The sequence below is a fragment of the Arvicanthis niloticus genome, chromosome 28 (assembly GCF_011762505.2).
Source record: "Arvicanthis niloticus isolate mArvNil1 chromosome 28, mArvNil1.pat.X, whole genome shotgun sequence".
NCBI lineage: Eukaryota > Metazoa > Chordata > Mammalia > Rodentia > Muridae > Arvicanthis > Arvicanthis niloticus.
The window spans coordinates 10,692,800-10,713,284 of NC_133436.1; the positions used below are offsets into that span (position 1 = coordinate 10,692,800).

General features: G+C 46.8%; 1 protein-coding gene across 7 annotated transcripts in view; it reads right to left on the bottom strand.

The window, feature by feature from the left end:
- Positions 1-211: 211 nt before the first annotated feature.
- Positions 212-20,485, bottom strand: part of Arid1b (AT-rich interaction domain 1B) — a 348,947-nt gene continuing 328,673 nt past the window's right edge. For all 7 annotated transcript variants that reach the window (XM_076926714.1, XM_076926712.1, XM_076926709.1 and 4 more), the window contains 7 exons: positions 18,186-18,324; positions 17,773-17,945; positions 12,564-12,714; positions 10,065-10,161; positions 7,457-8,240; positions 5,445-5,575; positions 212-3,359 (listed from right to left, as the gene is read on the bottom strand). In XM_076926714.1, coding sequence (XP_076782829.1) covers positions 1,635-3,359; positions 5,445-5,575; positions 7,457-8,240; positions 10,065-10,161; positions 12,564-12,714; positions 17,773-17,945; positions 18,186-18,324 — 3,200 coding nt within the window. In that variant the 3' untranslated portion in view covers positions 212-1,634. The remainder of the gene's footprint in view (positions 3,360-5,444; positions 5,576-7,456; positions 8,241-10,064; positions 10,162-12,563; positions 12,715-17,772; positions 17,946-18,185; positions 18,325-20,485) is intronic.

A 20,485-nucleotide genomic window follows, 5' to 3' on the forward strand; every position in this document is an offset into this window, starting at 1 on the left:
CAAAAAAAGCCTAATTAGCTAAACAATCTGAGAAAAATCAAACTGTTGCCCCTACTCTTAAGTAGGTGCCTCTGAAAGTCCCTTCTGGCCTTCAGGGTTCATTACCAGGAAGAGGTTGTTACATTTCCCCTACTTCCTGTAAATAACTTAGTTACTATGCAACCATGCTAGACAAACTAGAACAGCATTCAAGAACACCCATCACAGTGCGTAACAAGATTTAATGTACATTTATTCTTAACATGTGGGACATATAAAGATTTTATACTGAATAAATGATATTCATTAAGCCAGAGGAAAAGGAGGAATTTACATCAAGTTTTTTTCTTTTTTTTTTTTCTTTTTTTCTTTTCTTAAACTACATTATCTTGAAATACAAATGCGGATTCTTGTCACAGAAAAATCTTTGAAGTTGTGTTTCTTCCACTTAGTTGGTTTTTCTTGCTTTTTTCTTTTTTGTATGTACTGGTATCCATTTTCTAAATCAATCCGTATGCAACCATTTCCACACCTTGATTCATGAAGCAAATTGGGACCAGCCGCTCTCCCAACAGAGCATGACTTTATACATACAGAAACTTGTACATTACCCTCTTTTTTTTGTTTGTTTTTATTTTTTGTATTTTTTGTTTCTTTTTCTTGTTTTTTGGAGATATGGTCCTAATGAAAAAATATATAAAATAAAAATAAAAAATTATTTAAATCTACCATCACTTCGTAGTTACCACATCATGAAAAAGAAACTAAAAACTTTGTACTTAAAAAAAAAAAAAAGAAGAAAAGAAAAAAAATGAGGGTATGTTTAATGTACAACTTCTATATACATCACAGCCCATAGGCAGTAAAAAAAAAATATTTAAAAAAATGATGAAAGAAATCACGAAGATCTGTCACGTGGAGGCTGAGCCACAGCAGACATGGCGGGCGGTCGCGGTGAGGAAGCAATCCTGCTGTTGGCTGTTAGGAGTGGATTTTGGCCTCTAACTGAGAGCGCTGTTTTTTTGCTCAAGGCCTAATGTAACCACTTTCCTGTGGAGAAAGCAGTCTCGCTGAACCTGACTCCTGACTGCCATACCTCCTCCAGCCCCTACACCTGTATCTCTAGAAGTTTCTATTGCACAGAGCTTTGGGAGATGGGATGCGGTTTAGCTTTTTTCATTCTGTGAAGAATAAAATTCATAGGAAATCAATTTAAGGATCAATTTTTTTCTTTCACCTTTTTGACCCAATGTGAAATTTTCCTATCTTAGCATTTTTTGTCAGAACTTTTTTTCTTTATAAAGTCAATTCACTTCCCCAGAACTGTGATACAACATGAAAAAAAAATTATGAAAAACCCCCAAAAATGTGACCTTTGAATGCACTAGACGGCAACTTTGGCTAAAAAAAAAAAAAAAAAAAAAAAGAAACAGAAAATTCCCCCAAAGGATGTACTTATACACACAGACAGCAAATATTAATTTTATAACTGTTCAAATTAATGATTTCTTTAATTCCCAATTGGTAAATAGTGAATGGGGCAGAGGAGCAAAGATTTTTCTTTTCCTTCTTCCTACACTGGATAAACGAGAACAGAAAACAGCCAGTTATATGTGACCCTCTAATGTTCACTCACACGTGTGCCCTCACAGATGTCATAACTGCCCAATCTGAAACAGTACATCACAGATGACAGATGCAACCAGAGAGTTCAGGACAGCTGATATGGAGATATCCAGCAACCGACCCTCGTGCAAAAGGAACTCCGAGCGGTTTTCGTCCACTCTGGCCATGGCCAGCAAAGCTTTGGCCGCCCTGCACATCATGTCTACACTAGGGGGTTCCAGAGGTGGGGGCTGCATGTGCATAAGGTTATGCTGGCTCTGCTGGTACTGCGCCATCGTGACCCCATCCTCTAGGAAGCTTATCAAGTTTCCAATGCTCCCTTTCTGCACAGCTATTGCCCTCGCTGCCAGTGTGTCCCCCTGGGCAAGGTTCGATAAAAGCGCCATGGACATTTCTCGACAGACTGGGTTTTTGCGATCCCCAACGTACCTAACTAATGTAGCATAAAATTTCTCCTGACGACTAAATGGAGGTGTGGCCAAGATTAGGTCCACGTTGTTGTCCTGGATACTGAGTTTACACAGGGTCTCCAGCACAAGTCTCTGCGGCGATAGGACTGAGTTGGGCCCCACAGTGGGAAAGGGGTCCTGTGCCTCCGCGGACGGGCACACCATCCAGTGCAGCAAGCCGTCCAGGATCGGCAAGCAGATGCTCTCTGTGTAAGCAGACAAGTCTAGCTGCCCGGAAATGTTCGCCAGCGTGACCAGGGTGTTATCCCGCAAGACCTCGAGGCAGTCCCACCACCACTCGTCTTTGCTGCACGCCACCCCCTTGTCCTCATCTTCCTCCTTCTCGTAGGTCTGTGGCGCCCGCTTTCTCTCCGGATGCTCGTGATGCAGCAGAATCAGCTTTCCTAGGATCAGCACCAAGCCCGGGTGTTTGGACATCTCTGCGTCGTTGCCAGGCACGAAAGACAAGCTCCGAACGATGTTAGACACACAGATGCAGCGCTTGGCCAGTGAGTCCTGCCAGTGCGCGATGGTGCACAGTGGCGTCTCATCTCGGCTCCTGGGCTCGTCCTCCAGGAGCCTGATGTTCCGGTGGCTTTTGGCCTGTTGGATTCCAAAGGGAAACTTGCCACTGTCGGCTTGGGGTCCTGGGTTGGTGTCTTCCGGCAGGGCCCCTGGCCTGGCAGATAAGACGTCATCGATGGTGGCTATGATGCTTTTCTCGGGCTGCTCTTCAGAATCACCTCTGCCTTCCAGCTCCTTCTTCTTACCCGTGGAGCTTAGAGGCGGAGGTGGACGCCTGCGAGGAGGGATCTCCATCTTGCTCTCGAAGTGAGTCTGGATATGTTCCGTAGTGTCGCCACCACCCAGCTGCCAGTGGAGAAGCCCGCTGTTGAACTCCTGCACTCGCCCCAGCTTGTCTGACCGGTCCACCACAAACAGGTTGTTCTTTTTGACAATCTTTATGGGCAGCTTGTCAAACTTACTGGCCTGCTTTGGCGTCTCCTTGGGGTCCACAGTGGCATCGAGAACAGCTGGAGCAGCGCTGCTCTTCCCCTGTGACTCCATCTTTTCACTGTCTTCCTCCTCCTCTTCCTCTTCTTCCTCCTCCTCCTCAAGACACTCATCATCACCATCATCTTTCCCAGAATCGTCTTCCGAAGACTGGCTGTCATCTTTCTTCCCTGCACGGTGATCGAGCGCCTTCTGGCTGGGGTCACCCACTTCATATTCCATAAGAATGCCAAAAATGTCAATTAGGCATTTTCGAAAGTACTCTACTAATAGTTCCAGGAATCCAGACAGCTAGAGAAGAGGGGAAAGAGAACAGGTACAGGGTCAGGACACGAGCTCTCACAGAAGGGGCAAGAGCCTGAGCCCAGCGCAGCTTCAGGTAGACTTCCACACTGTTTTAACGTTCTTCTGTCCAGACCCTAGAGGGCATGCATGGCATGTCTGAGAGCTACCTTCCTGATGATGGACTAAGTGTGCATGAGTGTGTCCTTGTTTCTCTGTCAGCTCGGGCACCAGCTTTCCTTGGCTATGGCTCGGATGTGTGGAGAGCTCCACTCTCTGCGGCGTGTGTGACTTGGGAAGTGCACTGAAGAGCCGGAGTGAGGCTTTTACAGACTCTCCACCCGAAGCAAAGCTATCTGCTCTCCTACTGTTTATCTGGGAGTCGCCTGCTGGGCTTTTTATGGTTATTATTCTTAGGATTTTTATGGTTATTTTTGTCTCAGGTGCCATAGGTTGCCCTGATTTATGCTCTTTCTGTATCTTTTGGAGGAGATAATTTCAGTAATGCAGTAGCTCCTAAAGACTGAAAATTATAAACAAATCAATTTAGTCCCTGATAAATGAATGAGTCTGCTTTATAAAATGCAATTTTACATTTCAGTTATTCACAATGCTAAATGAAAAACAAGAGCCGCTGACAGGAGTCTGCCTGTGGGAAGCCGAGCTCTCCTGCCTGTGTTGTCACTCCAGCACACAGCCTGCCTTACTCGGGCTGGAGGGACATGCAATGAGAGTTCTGTCTGACAGATGCTGTGGAGTCCAACCATAGTGCCACATCTCCTCTTTGTTCCCAGGGCTTGGCACACCTGTTCTAGGTGAGGGGACATACGCTGTACCAGGCAGTTGCTTTGTGATCCTGAAGGTACCCTCCCCAGTGGAAGTCTGGGTAGTTCTCCCTCCCTGTCACAAGTTTCCCTGGGGAAAAGGGCAAGTTAATCAAGTATTTCTGCACATAAAGACATACAACCAGCCAGAGTTAATCTATTATGAAGATGAAGGTTCTAGAGAAAGTTGGACACATTATGTTAAGCACGCATCTTAAACATAAAACCACCATCAGGGCATGTGATGTTTGCAACACAATACACACCAGCTGAGAACAGCCTCTGGGGTACATTGAAGGCATAGTTAAAGAAAGGGGGCGGTAGAAAGTTCTGGACTTATTTCAACAGCAGGCAGAGAACTAGAGACCCAGTGTCTTTAGGTGGTGAGCTGTTTATAGTGCACAGAGAGAACAAACCTCTCTCATTTTTATCCTAAACATCAGTTTAAAGCCATAGCCTATAAAGCCCATAGCCTCACGGACTTGGGCATTTTTCTCAGGCTTCCTGCTGTTATACTGCTACAAGCTACTTTAAGGCCAGCTCTGACCTGGGGGGTGGGCATCCCCCAGAAGAAGCAGGGTTTCAAGTGAGAACTTCACGACAACTCCGAGAAAGGCAGATACGCAGAGGTGACCAGGAGGCAGGCATGGCTGGGAGTCCCTGGTCATTCCAGCGAGATGTTGGGGACATAGTGGGTCAATGAGATCTGAGCTTTGAAATGTGTTACATATTTTCCATTGGAGGAAAAAGACACAGCATGGGATGAGGTGGTACTCGCCTACAACCTCAGCACACGGGAGCAGGTGTTCAACATCACACAGCTGGTTCAAGGCTGCGCTACAAGAGACCCTGCCTCAAACAATGATTAAAGATCAATAACATAAAAAGAAAGATACTAAGTTGCACTGAGAAGTACTTTCTCTAACTAAATATCAGTCAGTTCTAGCTTCATGTTAGGGTTTAATTATTCCTTGTGTATTCTCTCTCTCTCTCTCTCTCTCTCTCTCTCTCTCTCTCTCTCTCTCTCTCTCTCTCTCTCTCTCACACACACACACACACACACACACACACACATTTACCCTGAAGACGAAAATGAATTATTATCCCAGACCGAGCACACAGGCAACTGCATAATGACTGCTTTCTACGAGTGACAACGACTTGAAGTCTTGGAGGTCACTGCACAGCACCTTCTGGACCAGCACAGCATTCTCCGTTACTTCATTTTATAACTCGACAACTTGTCGCCAGCTGTGTGCAGCTGTCTCACCTGGGAAAGATTGAAGGTGGCGACGGTGCTGTCGTCATAGAGGAGAATGTTGATGGTGTCCAAGGCCCACGTGCTCTCAGCCAACAGACCCGATTTGAGGGACATCATCACCCGCCATGCCTCAGGAGTAACTGAAAAGGAGAACGGGTGTTATGAGCCTCGGCTCTGGAGGAGAAAGCGGTGCTAACTGCAGCAGGCAGCCGTGCGTGATCATCTGACTTTAGCTGGAGATGGAGCTCCACACACTGCTTTGTTCTTTAAGATCCTTTCTGCTGGCTTGAGAAGAAAATGTAACCCCCAACAGTGTCAGGTCAGATGAAGGTCTGTGTTCTCCCATTCTACACCCTGCTGTGCCCACACAGGCACAGGGAGGGTTGGTTTTTACGGTATGTCTGCGCCCAGGAGTGGGAGACTGAAAGTCTGTGCACTCTGTCACTCTTTCTACTCCTGCCCCAGAAAAGTATGACTAAATGACAGCTGTCAGCTTTGCTGAGGATGGGGGTACACTGGGCCCCCCCCCCCATGTCCTGAGTCTGCAGTGGGAGATTTTCAGAACTGCGGGGGCCTGTGATGTGACCTGAGGTAGAGAGAGGGCCTCATCTACCCATTCACCACAGCTACTTACAGTGCAGTGAGGAGGGGCTCTGTGGAGATGTGTCCAACCCCACCCCCAGCTACTTATGGTGCAGCGAGCGAGGGCGGGACCACGTGTCCAAGGGTGTCCTTACTGTGATTTTGTTTTACAAGCCTTTAAAGAGGAAAACGTGACTTTTACCCTACAAGGGACCAGAATTTTGAAAATAAAATTTCCCTAGGTTGAAGGTAAGCATTGGTAGAAAATGGACTAAGAGATAAAAACAAAACAAAGCAAAACAAGATCCAAACCAAGACACAGGGCTGGAGAGATGGCTCAGCAGTTAAGCAATGGGTTCTCGCACAGGACCATGCTTGGGGTCCCAGTACCCAAACGGCAGCAATCATCTGCAGCGCAGTTCCTGAGGATTTAACACCCACCTCTGGCTTCCTTGGGCACTGCATGCACATAGTGCAGATATACATGCAGGCAAAATACCACATAAAATAAATATATGCTTTTAACAAGTAGATGTGTGTATCTACTTAAACACACAAACATAGCTATTTCACTTACACTGTCTGTATATAAAACAGGGCTCAGTATCTGTACCCGTCATCTCTCTACAGCTCTCATATATAAAAGATGTCCTATTTTTCTTATTATATACCTTCTTAATGTCTAACAACTAAAAATATCTTTAATATCATTAATTAATATCTTTCATTTTCTAATCACTAAAAATGGTTCTATACCAATTGATTCCAAGATCTTTGAAAAAAATTTTCTTACACAACCAAGAGCTATTATCTCCTCTGCTGTGTTAAAAGAACTTCAAAATGAATGCAGAAAAAGCTGTGTTAACTACTGGAGACTCCAGACCACTAATTGGTATTCCCACCGCCTCACAGAGAGCAAGCAATGTCAGCACTCAGCTGAGGTTAACTCCTGGGCCTGTATCTGCCAGTGTGGTGTGGATTACATCAGTTGCATATATCACAGCAGAGACCATCCATGTATCAGATCTGCCTATCTTTATAGCATGGCCAGGTCTCTACTTTCCCCATGGAAACTCATCTTGTCACTAGAGTGGCTGGCCCTCAGTTTCTTTGGCCTCCAGTGGACCTCTTAAGCATCCACTGTAGCAGTCAAGTAGCTTGGTTACATCTGAAGCTCGAGCCAGCACACAGCATGTGCAACTGAGGAACGCTGGGCCTCACCCCAGGAGTGCCAGTGTCTCCCACAGCAACTTTTGCACTTACAAGTATCATTTAGATTCAGGCTACTCTAGTCAGATGAGTGGCTTCTAACCAATGCCCCCGTATATAACTAGCCTGGTAATCTGTATTATTGAGATTCTCATCCAATTGTGATAGATGGGAATTATGTCTAAATTAAAAGTTCTAGATTGCAAAAACCAATTCTTTCAAATTCTTACCAATATCTTTTGAGGTAATCTTTCGCCTTTGTTTCAGGACTGGCTGTGATGCTTCTACAGAGCCAGGAGGAAAGGTAATCTCCCTTCTGATTGGCGGTGGCTGTGGGGGTGGTCCAGTGACCTGGGAGGCGGGGACTGTAGGCATGACCTTCTGCATCTTCATGGAGGGCAGGAAGGGAGACTTGCTTGGAGACATGCGACTCTCCAGGGAGCGCTGGAAGGAGGCGGGGCTGGGAGCCCTGGAGATGTGGTTTGGCAGTGATGGTGGCGTCTGGTAGGATGACTGAGGTGGGCGTGTGATGGGCTGCATGGAGGCCGAAGATGACATGTAAGGCTGGCGCTGGCTGACATGAGAAGGCCACTGGCTCTCGTGATTGATCCTCTGATCAGGTACCATCATGTCATCTGTGCGGTTCATGCCTGGGTAAGGGGGTGCCTGTGCAGGGCCGCCTGGGCCTTGCCTGTTCTGGTAGGGATAAGGCATATCGTTGCGTGCAGCCCACATATTCTGCTGAGGCCCCTCACTGGAGGATGACTGCATGGGGCCACCCATCATCTGAGGTGGGATTCCATGTGGCTGCATCTGGCCTGGGCCCTGCATCCTTTCTCTGTTGTAGGGGTAGGGATACTGTCCCTGGATGGGCCTTCTGTCCGGGCCAGAGTAGGAGCCTCCGTACTGGCTATACATCTCCTGCTGCTGGCTGCCATACTGCATGCTGTACATGTCTCCCTCGTGCCGCTTGGCTGGAGGCCCATACATGCCATCCATATGGCGTTTGTAATTCTGAAATTCATATAAAGACAAATCATACTCATGTTCTCTTAGAGGTATAATCATATACACTCAAATTATGCAAAATAGTTATTACTGGGTAGAATGTTCATTTCAAAACGGATATGGGACGCTCCTATGTACCGACAAGCACTAACAATTTAGACTTGTATTTCAGTATTGCCACACACTCTAAGGAGGTGTGCCCAGCTTTGTTTTCACGAGTAAGAAATTTTCTGTGACCCTTCTCCTTGGGCCACACAGGAACAGTATGGCATGGCTGACCACCATGTTAGCACACGTGGACAGATGACCACCACGTTAGCACACGCGGACAGATGACCACCACGTTAGCACACGCGGACAGATGGCCACCACGTTAGCACACGCGGACAGATGGCCACCACGTTAGCACACGCGGATAGATGGCCACCACGTTAGCACACGCGGACAGGTGGCCACCACGTTAGCACACGCGGACAGGTGGCCACCACGTTAGCACACGCGGACAGATGGCCACCACGTTAGCACACGCGGACAGATGGCCACCATGTTAGCACACGCAGACAGGTGGCCACCATGTTAGCACACGTGGACAGATGGAACCGAGAGTACCCTAGGAACCAGGCTGCTCTGACTCATGGAAGTAAACTGGATATTTCAGGGCCATTCTGGGAGGTTCCGGGCTAAAGGGACCCTAGACCTCAGTAGATGGCAGCCTCTATGCTGACACAGCTCCTGGCCTATGACACCTGCTGTCTCTGTCTTGGCTTGTGCCCCGTTCTCCTTGAAACCCTTACTGGCTTCTCCACACAACTCCTTCTGCTCAGTTCTACCCTGAAGACTCTCTTACTAGTGCCCACAGGTGGGTGGGAGAGAGGCTGAGGGGGTACACGATGACTTTGTGATTGAAAAATTCAAAAAAAAAAAAAAGCCTTTTTTTTTTTTGGTGACAGATTCCAGATGAGAAAACTTGTTCCAAAACAGCTGGACCCTAAGGAGGAGTTCCAGTCTTAGGGGCAGCATGACTTCTGCAAGGTTGGGTTTTACAAGATTCAGCTGAAAGGATGCCAGCATGAACTAGCCTATTACAAAATATGCCATTAACTGATCATTTTAAAGAAAAAAATGAGGGAGTATTAGGGAGTACACTTTAAAGGGTGGTTGGCTTTGCAGCAACTAGAACACTGCCACCAAAATGTGCAGCATTAACCTTATCCTAAGGAGCCAGCTTCCGTTGTGGCCTACAGCAGTCCGAGTTTTACTGTTTTCTCTGAAGTGTGGTGCACTTCTGTTCTACAGTGCACTTACTAAACAGCAGTCCACAGCAGTCCTTGGGCATCTGCAGAGACTAGCTCCAGGACCCCTCTGGGCCATATCCACGAACGAACATTCAAGTCCCTTGGTGAAGAAGGCTGGGGCTTGCTACAGCAGCTACATAGCATTTCAGAAACATCCTATAATATCAGTGGATGCTACCCAATGGCTGTGCCCTCCTTGTTGACACGGTAGCAGTGAGGGACACGCGCATGCTCTGTACACTTGCCTTTTGACCTGAGGTTAGCTCATGGATCTGGAACCTGTGGGCACAGGAGGGGAGGGTGGCCACAGACACGTGTCAAGCATGCTCATATATCCTAGAATACTGCCTGTCAAGAGCTGTTTTTAACTTTCTGAGTTCGAAATCCCAGGAGTACTTTCTAGCTAAACCTACTCTGACTATTCAGTAAAGTGTATGACTTTTGTTAGCCCTCCCCAAATCTTCACAAAAAAGACTTCAGTTTCAGCCTCCACCTGACAAAAGGGATCCAGGCCCACACCCGCTGGCCAACTCACCGGCTGCTGTGGGTACAGGCCGGGCTGGTGTCCTCCATACGGCGGCTGTCCTGTGGGAGGGCCTTGGCCTGGGTACTGCTGCCCGTAAGCCTCATGCCTAGAGCAAAGTATTCAAAGAAAGCTTAGTTTACCCAGGCCTTGAGGCAGGCACAGACACAAACAGCCCATTTCTAGAAGCTCTACCCAAGGCCCTGTCTGCCTTCTCTCCACACACACCAGTCTGAACAGCACAGGAGGCCACAGCTGCACTCCAGCTTCTTGCAGGGATGGTGACACCCATCTGAGGAGATGAGCCAAACCCCCAGTTCAGGCGGTTGCTAATCAGTGTCAGAGGGATACCGGTTGGACAGGCAGGGCCTTGTGTGTGCTTGTCCAGGCTGTGGCTGCTTCCTTTGAGGCGGAAGCCCCACCCATCCCCTGAAGCTTCCACCAGCAAGAGCCACAGGGTGTTGTCATGGGAGCGAGAAGCAAGAAAAGACAGAGAGAGGTTCAGAAGCAGCATTTCCATAAGTATCAGAATATGGGTGACGCTTCCATCTTCTGCTTCCTTACTGAGGACACAGTGTTTAAAGTTATACTTCATGGGGAATGAAGAGATAGATGGTTCAGCGGTTAAGAACACTGACTGCTTTTCCAGAGGACCAGGTTCAATTCCCAATACCCACGTGGCAGCTCACAACATCTGTAACTCCAAGATCTGACACTCTCACAGAGACATACCAATGCACATAAAATAAAAATTAAAAAGCTATCCTCCAGCCAGAGGGATGGTCAACATTTCTAAATTCCTGATTACAGAGGGTTTGGAAGAGGATGCTAACATTGACAAGATAACTCCTATTAAATCCTTGCACAGAAACAGATAGTGGTCATTTTCAATTGCTCTCACAAAAATTAACATGTTTAAGGATGCTAGATCTTGAACTTTGAAAGTAAACTAGTTTAAGTTAGAAATACTGAATTCTGTAGAAGGGGAGAGTAACTGGATTGGATATATTATTAATGTAATCAAGAAAACAGGAAAAAGTTAGATTATGCAAATAGATAGGAAAAGACTCTAGGAGGAAGTTTAAAGAAAAGAAATATAACTGATAAAGATAAAACTTAAGACAGTAGCATTTTCAGAAGATTGCTCTGACACAGGTGAGCCAAAGGGAGGCCCTCAGCAGGAGAGCACGAAGATTCCCCAGGGTGTCTGTCCTTGTACAACTGCCTAATCTCATTGGAAAACAAAACACTGGCTCTTACTGGATCCTAAAACCCAACCCAACCCAACTGAAGCCCTATTCTTTGGACTAGGGGTCCACAATGGCTGAACTTAACCCTCATCCCACGCATCATGCATCTGCGCTGGTTCAGGGAAAGCTGGGAATACCGACAGATATCCATCACATGTGGTGAACATAGGAGGAAAAGCCAAACCACAGAATACTGAGACTCATCCGTCACCCTGGTTACCAGTGATGCTGCACTGGCTCCAGAAGACGCCTGACTTGTGACCTCTTACACTTACCCCTCAGAATCAAATCAATCACACTCACTGTCCCTCCCTGGGTTCTACCTGGTAAGAGGGCCTTGGTGTGGCCAGACTGCCCAGGACCATGGAGGAAAGGGATCCAGCCAGCCTTTCCCTTCACCACAGAGAGGACAAGGGCTTTCTTCTCATATGCTTCATGCTTTTTCTTTATAAACCACAAATACCACACTGGAAGCCTGGTCTAAGCATCTGTCTCATTAGAGAAGCAGAGAATCCACCAGTACAAGAGGCCTTTGGTGTCAGCCAGGGGCATGGGTGAAGAATCTCTTCACAAAGGAAGCCCTGCCACCGATGGCCTTCTTGTGACAACTGTCTTCTGACCAAAATACAGTTTAGGAGTGATCCTGTGGCCTGACCTGCCACGTGGGTATCAAAGTGGCTTCCTTAGAGAGGCTCCTGTGTATCTGAATGGTGGGCTTCCTTAGAGTCGTGTGTTAGCAAAATACACTCTTGGTCCAGAACTCACGGCCCGAGAGACAAGCGTGATAGTCTAAATACCATCCTCCAGGAGTACAGGGAGGAGGCCTAGCACTGAAAAGCTTAGGAGTCTGGTGCTGGGTGGACTGGCACAGTGTGTCGTGTTCTCCCGAGTTCTGAGGGAAGAGTGGCCCACCACAGTCGGAATATCTGACCCGAGGTATGCCGCTGAACACCTGCTTAGAAATAACAGCCATGGACCGTCTGAGACCAAGTTCTTCATGGTCTGGCTGAGGCCACTCACTGTAAGTAGCCACTGGACACTGCCTGGTCGTCAGTAGTGGCTACAAAGAAGGTTACCCCCTGTGTTGTTACTGGAAGCTCAGCCACAAGGGCTCAGAAATATGTATCTGAGGAAAGCAGTTTTTGGTAAATTATCCCAGCTTCATTAATAAATAATAATAATAATAATAATAATAATAATAATAATAATAATAATAATAATGATAATAAATAAAAACCCACAAAAAAACCAAACCACTTACCTTCGGTCATAACTGGTTCCATAGGGAAATTGCTGTCGTTGTCCCATGCCCAGATTGGACATGGCGCCGGAGGGGCTCTGGTTGTACATGTCCTGCATGCTGCTGTTGGGCACCTGTCCTTGTGTCATAAAGGGCTCACTACTTCCAGGCACTGTGATATTTGAAATAAAAAGCACAGACTGAGCAATTTCCAAAAGCCCAAAGGCCTATATATCCCTTCCAGTGACTTCAGTGGTCTCAATCTTACACGGCACACCACAATCCTAATGAAAGGATATAGAATCTGCCCCAGGGAACAGAATCCCAATATGCTCCCACAGATACCTGTATCCCTGCTGTCTGCTCTGCAAGACCTCTGATCTGGCAGGACGCAGACACAGGCTAGACTGTGGCTCCATGATTATGGTATGTTGCACGGCAAGGGAGAGTCACAGATGTGGTGACGGTTACAATGACTGTGCATTCATTCACCCAAGGTGAAAATTCAAGCAACCCTTCAAGTCTGGGCTGAAAGCTAAAGATGAAGCCCATCTGACACTCTCCTATTGGCCTTGTTATGGAAAGAGGCACATTACAAAGGGTGGACAGAGAACAGCCAACACTGTGATAGTCGCCTTGGCCCTATAACCTTGAGAGACAAGGGAATGAATTCTGCCAACCACCTGAATGAACCTGAAGGGGACCTGCAACTCAGAAGCTGAGTCCTGGCTTTGGTTTTGTGTGAGACTGAGAGCAGAGGCCCAAGACCACCCTGCAGCGCCTACTGAGCCCACAGAGAGCCTCCATCTCTGCTGTCAGAGGTGTAGTCTGGTCACCTCGCACACAGCAACACGGAAGCTCATGGAAAAGCTACGAATGTTTGTGTTAACTACTGTTTGTAGAACGAGTTGACATCAGCTCATGAAGAGGTTGTAAACAAGACAGGAAATATGCATTGAAATTGGTTTCCAACCTTCTACAGAGAAGCTAGAAAACCTCAACATGAATGGTACATTCACAACAGCTCAAGGGGCTGGAGAGATGGCTCAGTGGTTAAGAGCACTTGCAGGATCCGAGTTCACTTCCCAGCATTTACATTGGCTAGTGCTTCACTACTGCCTGTAACTCTAGCTCCAGGGGACCTGAGGCCCCCTCCTGGCCTTTGGAGGCACCCACATTCATGTGCACGTACGTATGTGCACACAGTTAAAAAGAACAGCTGAAGATGGGATGAGCTGTGACTTATTTCTAGCCAAAAGCAGACCACCAGTAAGGATGCACATGCAAGTGAGCATCAGCTTAGAGCCTGAAGAAAACGGAAGTAAGTCCAGATACTTGTGCCACCTGAAGCCTTCTGAGTCAGTGCTGTCACACTGTGGACCAGATAAAGGGTTGAGGCCAATGCAGGAATATCAGACTTTGCCACCTTCTCTGTGTCTGATCTCACATTGTGGTAGAACCAGTTTTGAGATTACTTTCCATTTTGTAATGGAAAGATATAGACAGACAACAGAGATAGACAGAAGTCAAGCGGCATGATTAAAGTTAAGTAGTGTAATTCTCTAATCCACGGAGTTCCTTAAAAAAAAAAAAAAAAAAAAAAAAACCAACAGAAAGTAGATACTATATCAGAATTATGAAAATCATGTTTGCAGAAAAAGGAAACTAAACCTTCACTCAACATGTGATAGACCCGTGGCCTTACTGAAAATTACAAAAATGTAAGTTACGATTTGGTTGGCAGATGATGAGTTGGCTGTGAGAATCAGATCAGTAAGCAGGGCCCCACACCCCACACTCCCGGCAGTGCATTTAACTGCTGCATCTTCTGCTCATACCTGCTGCAGGCAGCCATTCCCTGACACACACAGAAACACATCTACTTGCAGTCACAGCCCACGCTGTTCCCTCCCATAATGATGTTGGGCTGGGCAACATGGCTAGTGTTGACCAACAGGCTTGGGAAAACTGACTTCAGCAAGCACTTGCCCAAGCTTGCAACAGGGTTTATCTTGGATCTTGGATTTCACCTTCCATGGCAAGGGCACCCTAGAAACCACACAGAACGGTCCCAGACTTCAGCTGGGTCTCCAGTAAAGACTCTGCTGACATCAGACATCCCAGAGGCCCCTGACAATACAGCCATGAGACACAGTCGAGTTTTGTTATACATTACAAGATGACAGAGGAACTTCATTCCCATCTTTAACTCAATAAACCTAGGAGTCCATCTCATGGGAACACTGTCTCAACGGCCACACACAACCGTGCAGGCGCTAAATAGGAGAAAGAGCCAGCTACGGCACCAGGGTCTAGGAAAAGATTTAAGCATAGCTATGTATATGGATAGCAACAGAGTCAGACACACTGGGTACCATGGTCAGAGCTTCAGAGAGGCAGCCTAGTCTGAGATCATGTGCTCTGAGGCAGGTGGTGGGCAGCAGGCAAGGCCAGCTTCATGGGGTAAGGGATCTCAGACTAGGCTGACTCGCTGCACCACTGAGTCACAGGCCAGTGATGGTGACACCAGGACCAACCAGCTGCTGGTGTTACTGCAGCAACAGTGGTTTCCATAGACATTGATCTAAATTCATAGACCAATGAACAACTTGAAAAGTGAACAACTTTATTTACAACTAATTAGAGCTGTAAGAAAATGTTTTCTGTGGACATAACTGTCCCAGTGCTCTGAGGTGGCGGGCGAGCTGAAACACAAGGGCCTGCTATGTATCTATGACACATCCTCTCTATCTACCATCTCACAACCCCAGCCTCTACGTGTTCCCCTGCCTGCCAAAGTCATTTTGTGCTGTGTGTGTGCGCGCAGATGCACACACAGAGGCCACATGGTGTTGCAATCTTCCTCCAGTCTTCTCCACCTTACCTTTGAGATGAGGCCTTTCTTATTGGATGTGGGGCTCATATACTGGGCCAGGCTGGCTATCTAGCAAACTAAAATTCCTCCTGTCTAGGCTCCCATAGCACTGGAGCTGTGGGAATATCCACAACCCAGCTTTTATGTGGGTGCTGGAGATTTGAATTCATGGTTGTGGTTCAGCTTCTCAAATTCATCCCTAGTAGAGATTGCAGGCATGAGGGAAGGAGATGCATCCTGTAGCTGTTGTACAGCACAACTGGCTCAGCAGAAACGGAATGGCGGAATGGCTGAGATTCGGAGGCCCACCCCCCAAATAAATTAATTAAATCATTAATTTTTCCATGTTGTTATTTTTTTAGTCTAAAGGTAGTGTGGTGTGGTCCTCACAAATCCATGAATGCTTTGCTCACGGGAGTGCGACTATTAGGACGTGAGGCTTTGCTGGAGGAAGCATGCTATTGTGGGGCAGGCTATCACAGATGGTCTGACAGTTTCCTGCTGCTGCCTGTGGATCAAGAACTCTCAGCTCCTTTCTCCAACACTGTGTCTGCCTGCATGTTGCTATGTTTCCTGCCATGTTGATAATGGACTGAGCCTCTGAACCTGTAAGCCAGCCCCAATGAAATGTTGTCCTTTAAAAGAATTGCTGTGATGTCATGGAGTCTCTTCACAGCAGTAAGACCCTAAGACAGGTAGAATATGGACCCCAATCACTCTCACACCACAGAAACCTAGCTACTTTTAACACCCAGGAGGCTTCTGGACTTATCTCCCATTCTGGAAATCTTTACTCAGAACTAACTCTGAGACTCTTGAGAGAAAAAAATTACAGATCATCTTGCTTTATGTAACTGTTAACTGAAATACATCTGAAATATTATTCATCTCATTCTCTTACAAGTATGTACCCAGTGCTAAAAATGCCGAGATTCCTCCTTTTTGTTTTTATAGCCCATAATACTCATCAAAACCAAGCTGGGGCTTTATGTATCTCTCCACTCCTGGATATCATAAAACTCATAGCTGTTGTGGTGGTTCATGCTTTTAACCCAAGCACTTGGGGAGACAGAGGCAGGTAGATCCCACTGCTACAGATGCACACTGAAGGCCGGCCTCAGCCCAGCTCCAGAACAGCCTATTGACTTCCCCCGCCTCCACAGATGCTCAAGACACTGTGTTTGCTGCTGTTCTGGCCCTTTTCCAACCAGCCATGAACAACTATTCAGTCTCCACTCACTCACCACCCCTCAAAGACACAGTGGGCTTCTCTCCACTGCTACTATCTGGCTCCAGTCTGGCATCTCTGGCTCACCTGTTATCATTGCTTCATGTTTTTTTTTTTTTTTTTTTTTTTTTTTTTAAGATTTCTTTATTTTTATTTGACGTGCACTGGTGTCTTGCCTGCATGTATGTCTGTGTGATGGTGTCAAATCAGTTGGAGCTGGATTACAGACAGTCGTGAGGTGCCATGTGGGTACTGGAAACTGAACCCAGGTTCTCTGGAAGAGCAGCCGCTGCTCTTACCTGGTGAGCCATCTCTCCAGCACTGCCATGAACCTCTTTATCTTTTTCAGAGCACACCTGGAGACTACCAGCTACTCAGGAACCTACTTACAAAAGCCAAATCATGCAGTTTCCCTAGATAACATTTCTCAGCTGGTGAAAACTCAAACTCATGAATGTGCCAGTCAGTCAGTTGAAGGGCCCTGCCCCCTGGCAACTGATGCACTCAGCCTGTGTGCCCCTTCCTTAAAGAGGCCCAGCAATCCCTTGCTAGGGTGCCCTCTTCCAAACTCTGTAGGTCTCCATGGAGAGCTGCCGTCCCTGCTTCTGTTCTTGTGACACACTAATCTGCAGGGCCTTTGCCTTCCTCCAATGCACTCGTATAAAATCACTGCTAGTTGCCCGCCTTCCTGTCCGTCTGCTGGCTCCCACCCCCATGGTCTTTACTGTATTGCCCTCTTATGTCTGTTAACGTAAGAACCATGATTGTAAGAGCACTACTTTGTACCCAGCACTGTGCCCTGTTGGTGTTTACACCATGTAGATCATGGCAGCCAGTGGGTGCTTCCGGATCACAGCTGTCCACCATTCTACTGGCTTCCTGTGTGTGGACTCAATCCTTACAATACATGAGGCCAGCCCTACTGCTTTCACCATTTCTGGGAGGCAAGTCAGACTCAGAGTGGCCATGGGTTTTCCTAAGACTCTAGCTTAAGCAAGGAAGGAGGCTGTGTCACTACAAGGCAAGTGCTTAGAACCATCCCAACTGAAGAGGTGAACAGGTTGCCAGGCAGCGGGAAGAAGGAAGCCTCCTGGACAACGCCCACGCAGAAACTCCCCTCCACATACCTTTTCTCATTCCACTGAAAGGGTCCTTGTTGGGTTCATAGGGCATTCTGCCCATCATGTCTGGCATGCCCATGCCCTGCTGGTACGGGGCATTTGGAGTCATGGAGTTCCGTTTTGGATATGCTGAATCACTCACATCGGAGAATGGGTCATGTACACTCACTGTACTGTTTCTGAGAGACACAGAGGGTGAAAGCTGAGCGATACTGTGACACTAGATACCCGTGGAGCTCAGGAAATAAGTCACGCTTGTGACTGGTGAATGTAAAATCACCCAAAGGAAATTACATGCCAAAAAGAACAGTAATAAGCATTTAAAAACTAACCAGGGAAGAATTAATCTTTTTCTATTAAGTCTGCTCCAAAAACAAAACAAAACTTGACTTGACATCTCAAGAGCCCTCAGAACATACCTTCCGCTTTGCATGGGGGTCATCTGTCCGTGAGGGGTAGAGGCTGGAGTTGGTGGCTTCAGGTCACCTGGAACCTCAGCCATTGAATTGCTGCCAGTTGACTGTGGAGTCTGTGGGCCTTGTAAGGATCCTGAGTTAGCTAGCAGTGGTCAAGGGAAAGTAAGGGGAAGAGCTAGTGTTATTGAGTAAGCTAATTTTCGGTAGCCATGTATATGAAAGGACTAAAAGTAAGACATTGCTGGAATCATAGCAATAATTTAGTAAAATCAGTCATGTATACGCTGTTCAGAAAATGACAGAGTGAGAGACCAAGACTGGGGAGGAAGACGGTGAGCATGCACCAGCACAGGGGTGCGACACCAGCACTGAAGCACGGCCTTCACACGAATGAGGCAAACACTGTACACTGGGTTCTGCCCTCATCACCCAGGGAAGGAATTTTCTGAATAACCGATTTAGAAACATACTTCATCTGTGAGCCATAACACATAGTTACATGTCTGACTGGGTAATTGCTTCCTGGGGTATTTATCCCAGGGAAAGGAGTCTAAGAAAAAGAAGGCTTTAGGCAGAAAATTGTTTAACTTGGTATTGTTGGATATACTCTAAATGTAAATAGAGAAGAGACAGAATAAAAATTCTGGCGTTTCAAGTTGGTGAGCTGTAATGCAGACCTTCAGAACACGGGTTCTTCAGCAGTGGGAATGTCTGCAGTTGAAAACTGCTTACGGAGGTTAACAAGGCACCTTACAATATTTTAATATCTCTTCAACAACTGGATATCTATGCCCAATCATTAAAAAACACTGTCATTCGAGCTATAACTCAGATCTGTTATTATAAATACACATCATGCTGGCTTGTAGCTCTCAGATGCTGCTGTCAGAATTCCAGGACTCAGGTTCAACCATAATTACTTCAGAATAATAGCACTCAGACATGAGCCCCTTTCAAAGCTCACATGGGATTAATTAACCTTGATTTATAGGAAAACCAAAATATCTCAAGAGCTCCTACTGTATCAGTCTTTAGTGTGTTAGATGTTCAACAGATGGTGGTTCCATGTATTGATTAGACAGGAGCATACCGGATAGATCCATGTCTAATACATCCTGGCTCTTTTCTTTCTTTCTTTCTTTCTTTCTTTCTTTCTTTCTTTCTTTCTTTCTTTCTTTCTTTCCTTCCATCCATCTTTCTTTCCTTCCATCCATCTTTCCTTCCTTCCTTCCTTCCTTCCTTCCTTCCTTCCTTCCTTCCTTCCTTCTTTCTTTCTTTTTTTCTTCGAGACAGGGTTTCTCTGTGTAGCCCTGGCTGTCCTGGAACTTACTCTGTAGACAAGGCTGGCCTCGAACTCAGAAATCCGCCTGCCTCTGCCTCCCAAGTGCTGGGATTAAAGGCGTGCCCCACCACTGCCCGGCTATCTGGGCTCTTTTCAACAGGTGAACTCAGAGCAGCAAAATGACACAGCCCACACAGCCTCGTGCGCAGGCACCTGCACAACTATCTGGGACGGAAAACTCTGCAGACTGCTAGCTTAGGAAACATCACTTGTTTTCCTGTGGGTGGAGGTCCGGCCTCACTCCAATGTTTGTTTATGTCAGAGAAAATGGACGTTAAGCACGTTCCAAGCCATTACTTAATGAAGGGATCAGAAATGGGAAAGGTGGATGTTGCCTATATATTTGAGGGGCACAGTAAAGAAACTACCCACAGGAACTCTGTGATTCTATTTTTATGTGTTTTTTATTGTAGATATGAGAGCGTGGCCAGAGTCACCTGGAAGAATCCAGAGCAAAGAGAGAAAGTAGACTGACCATGGCCAGCCGAGTGGACGTGGCCAGGGCTATCTGTGAGAAAGGAGAACAGCAAGAGATAGAGACTAGAGCGAGCATAGTGAGACTAGCCAGGGCAAGGCAAACCTTGCCATTATAGAAAGAACAAGAATATGTAAGTGGAGGGAACCTGGGGAGACAGCATGCTAGCAGCATGCTAGTGTGGACTTTGAAATGTAGAACAGGTACTGGGATACTGAGGGAGCCTGAGGCCAGGCACATGCTTTGGTATGTAACAAAAGGTAGCCATTTGTCCTGCTAGAGGTAAGGGAACAGTTCCTTCTGTTAGATAGGACCAGGTTTTTATCTAACCATCAGACAGCCTACAGTCCAGCTTGAGCTCATCTCTGGATATATGGATACCTTTTGGAGTGCAGGAAACGGGTTTTCTTTGGACCTGACAACTTGTCCTTAGAAAGAAAGCATAGCTATGTACAAGTGTTGTCTGTCAGAGGCTGCCCAGTCCCT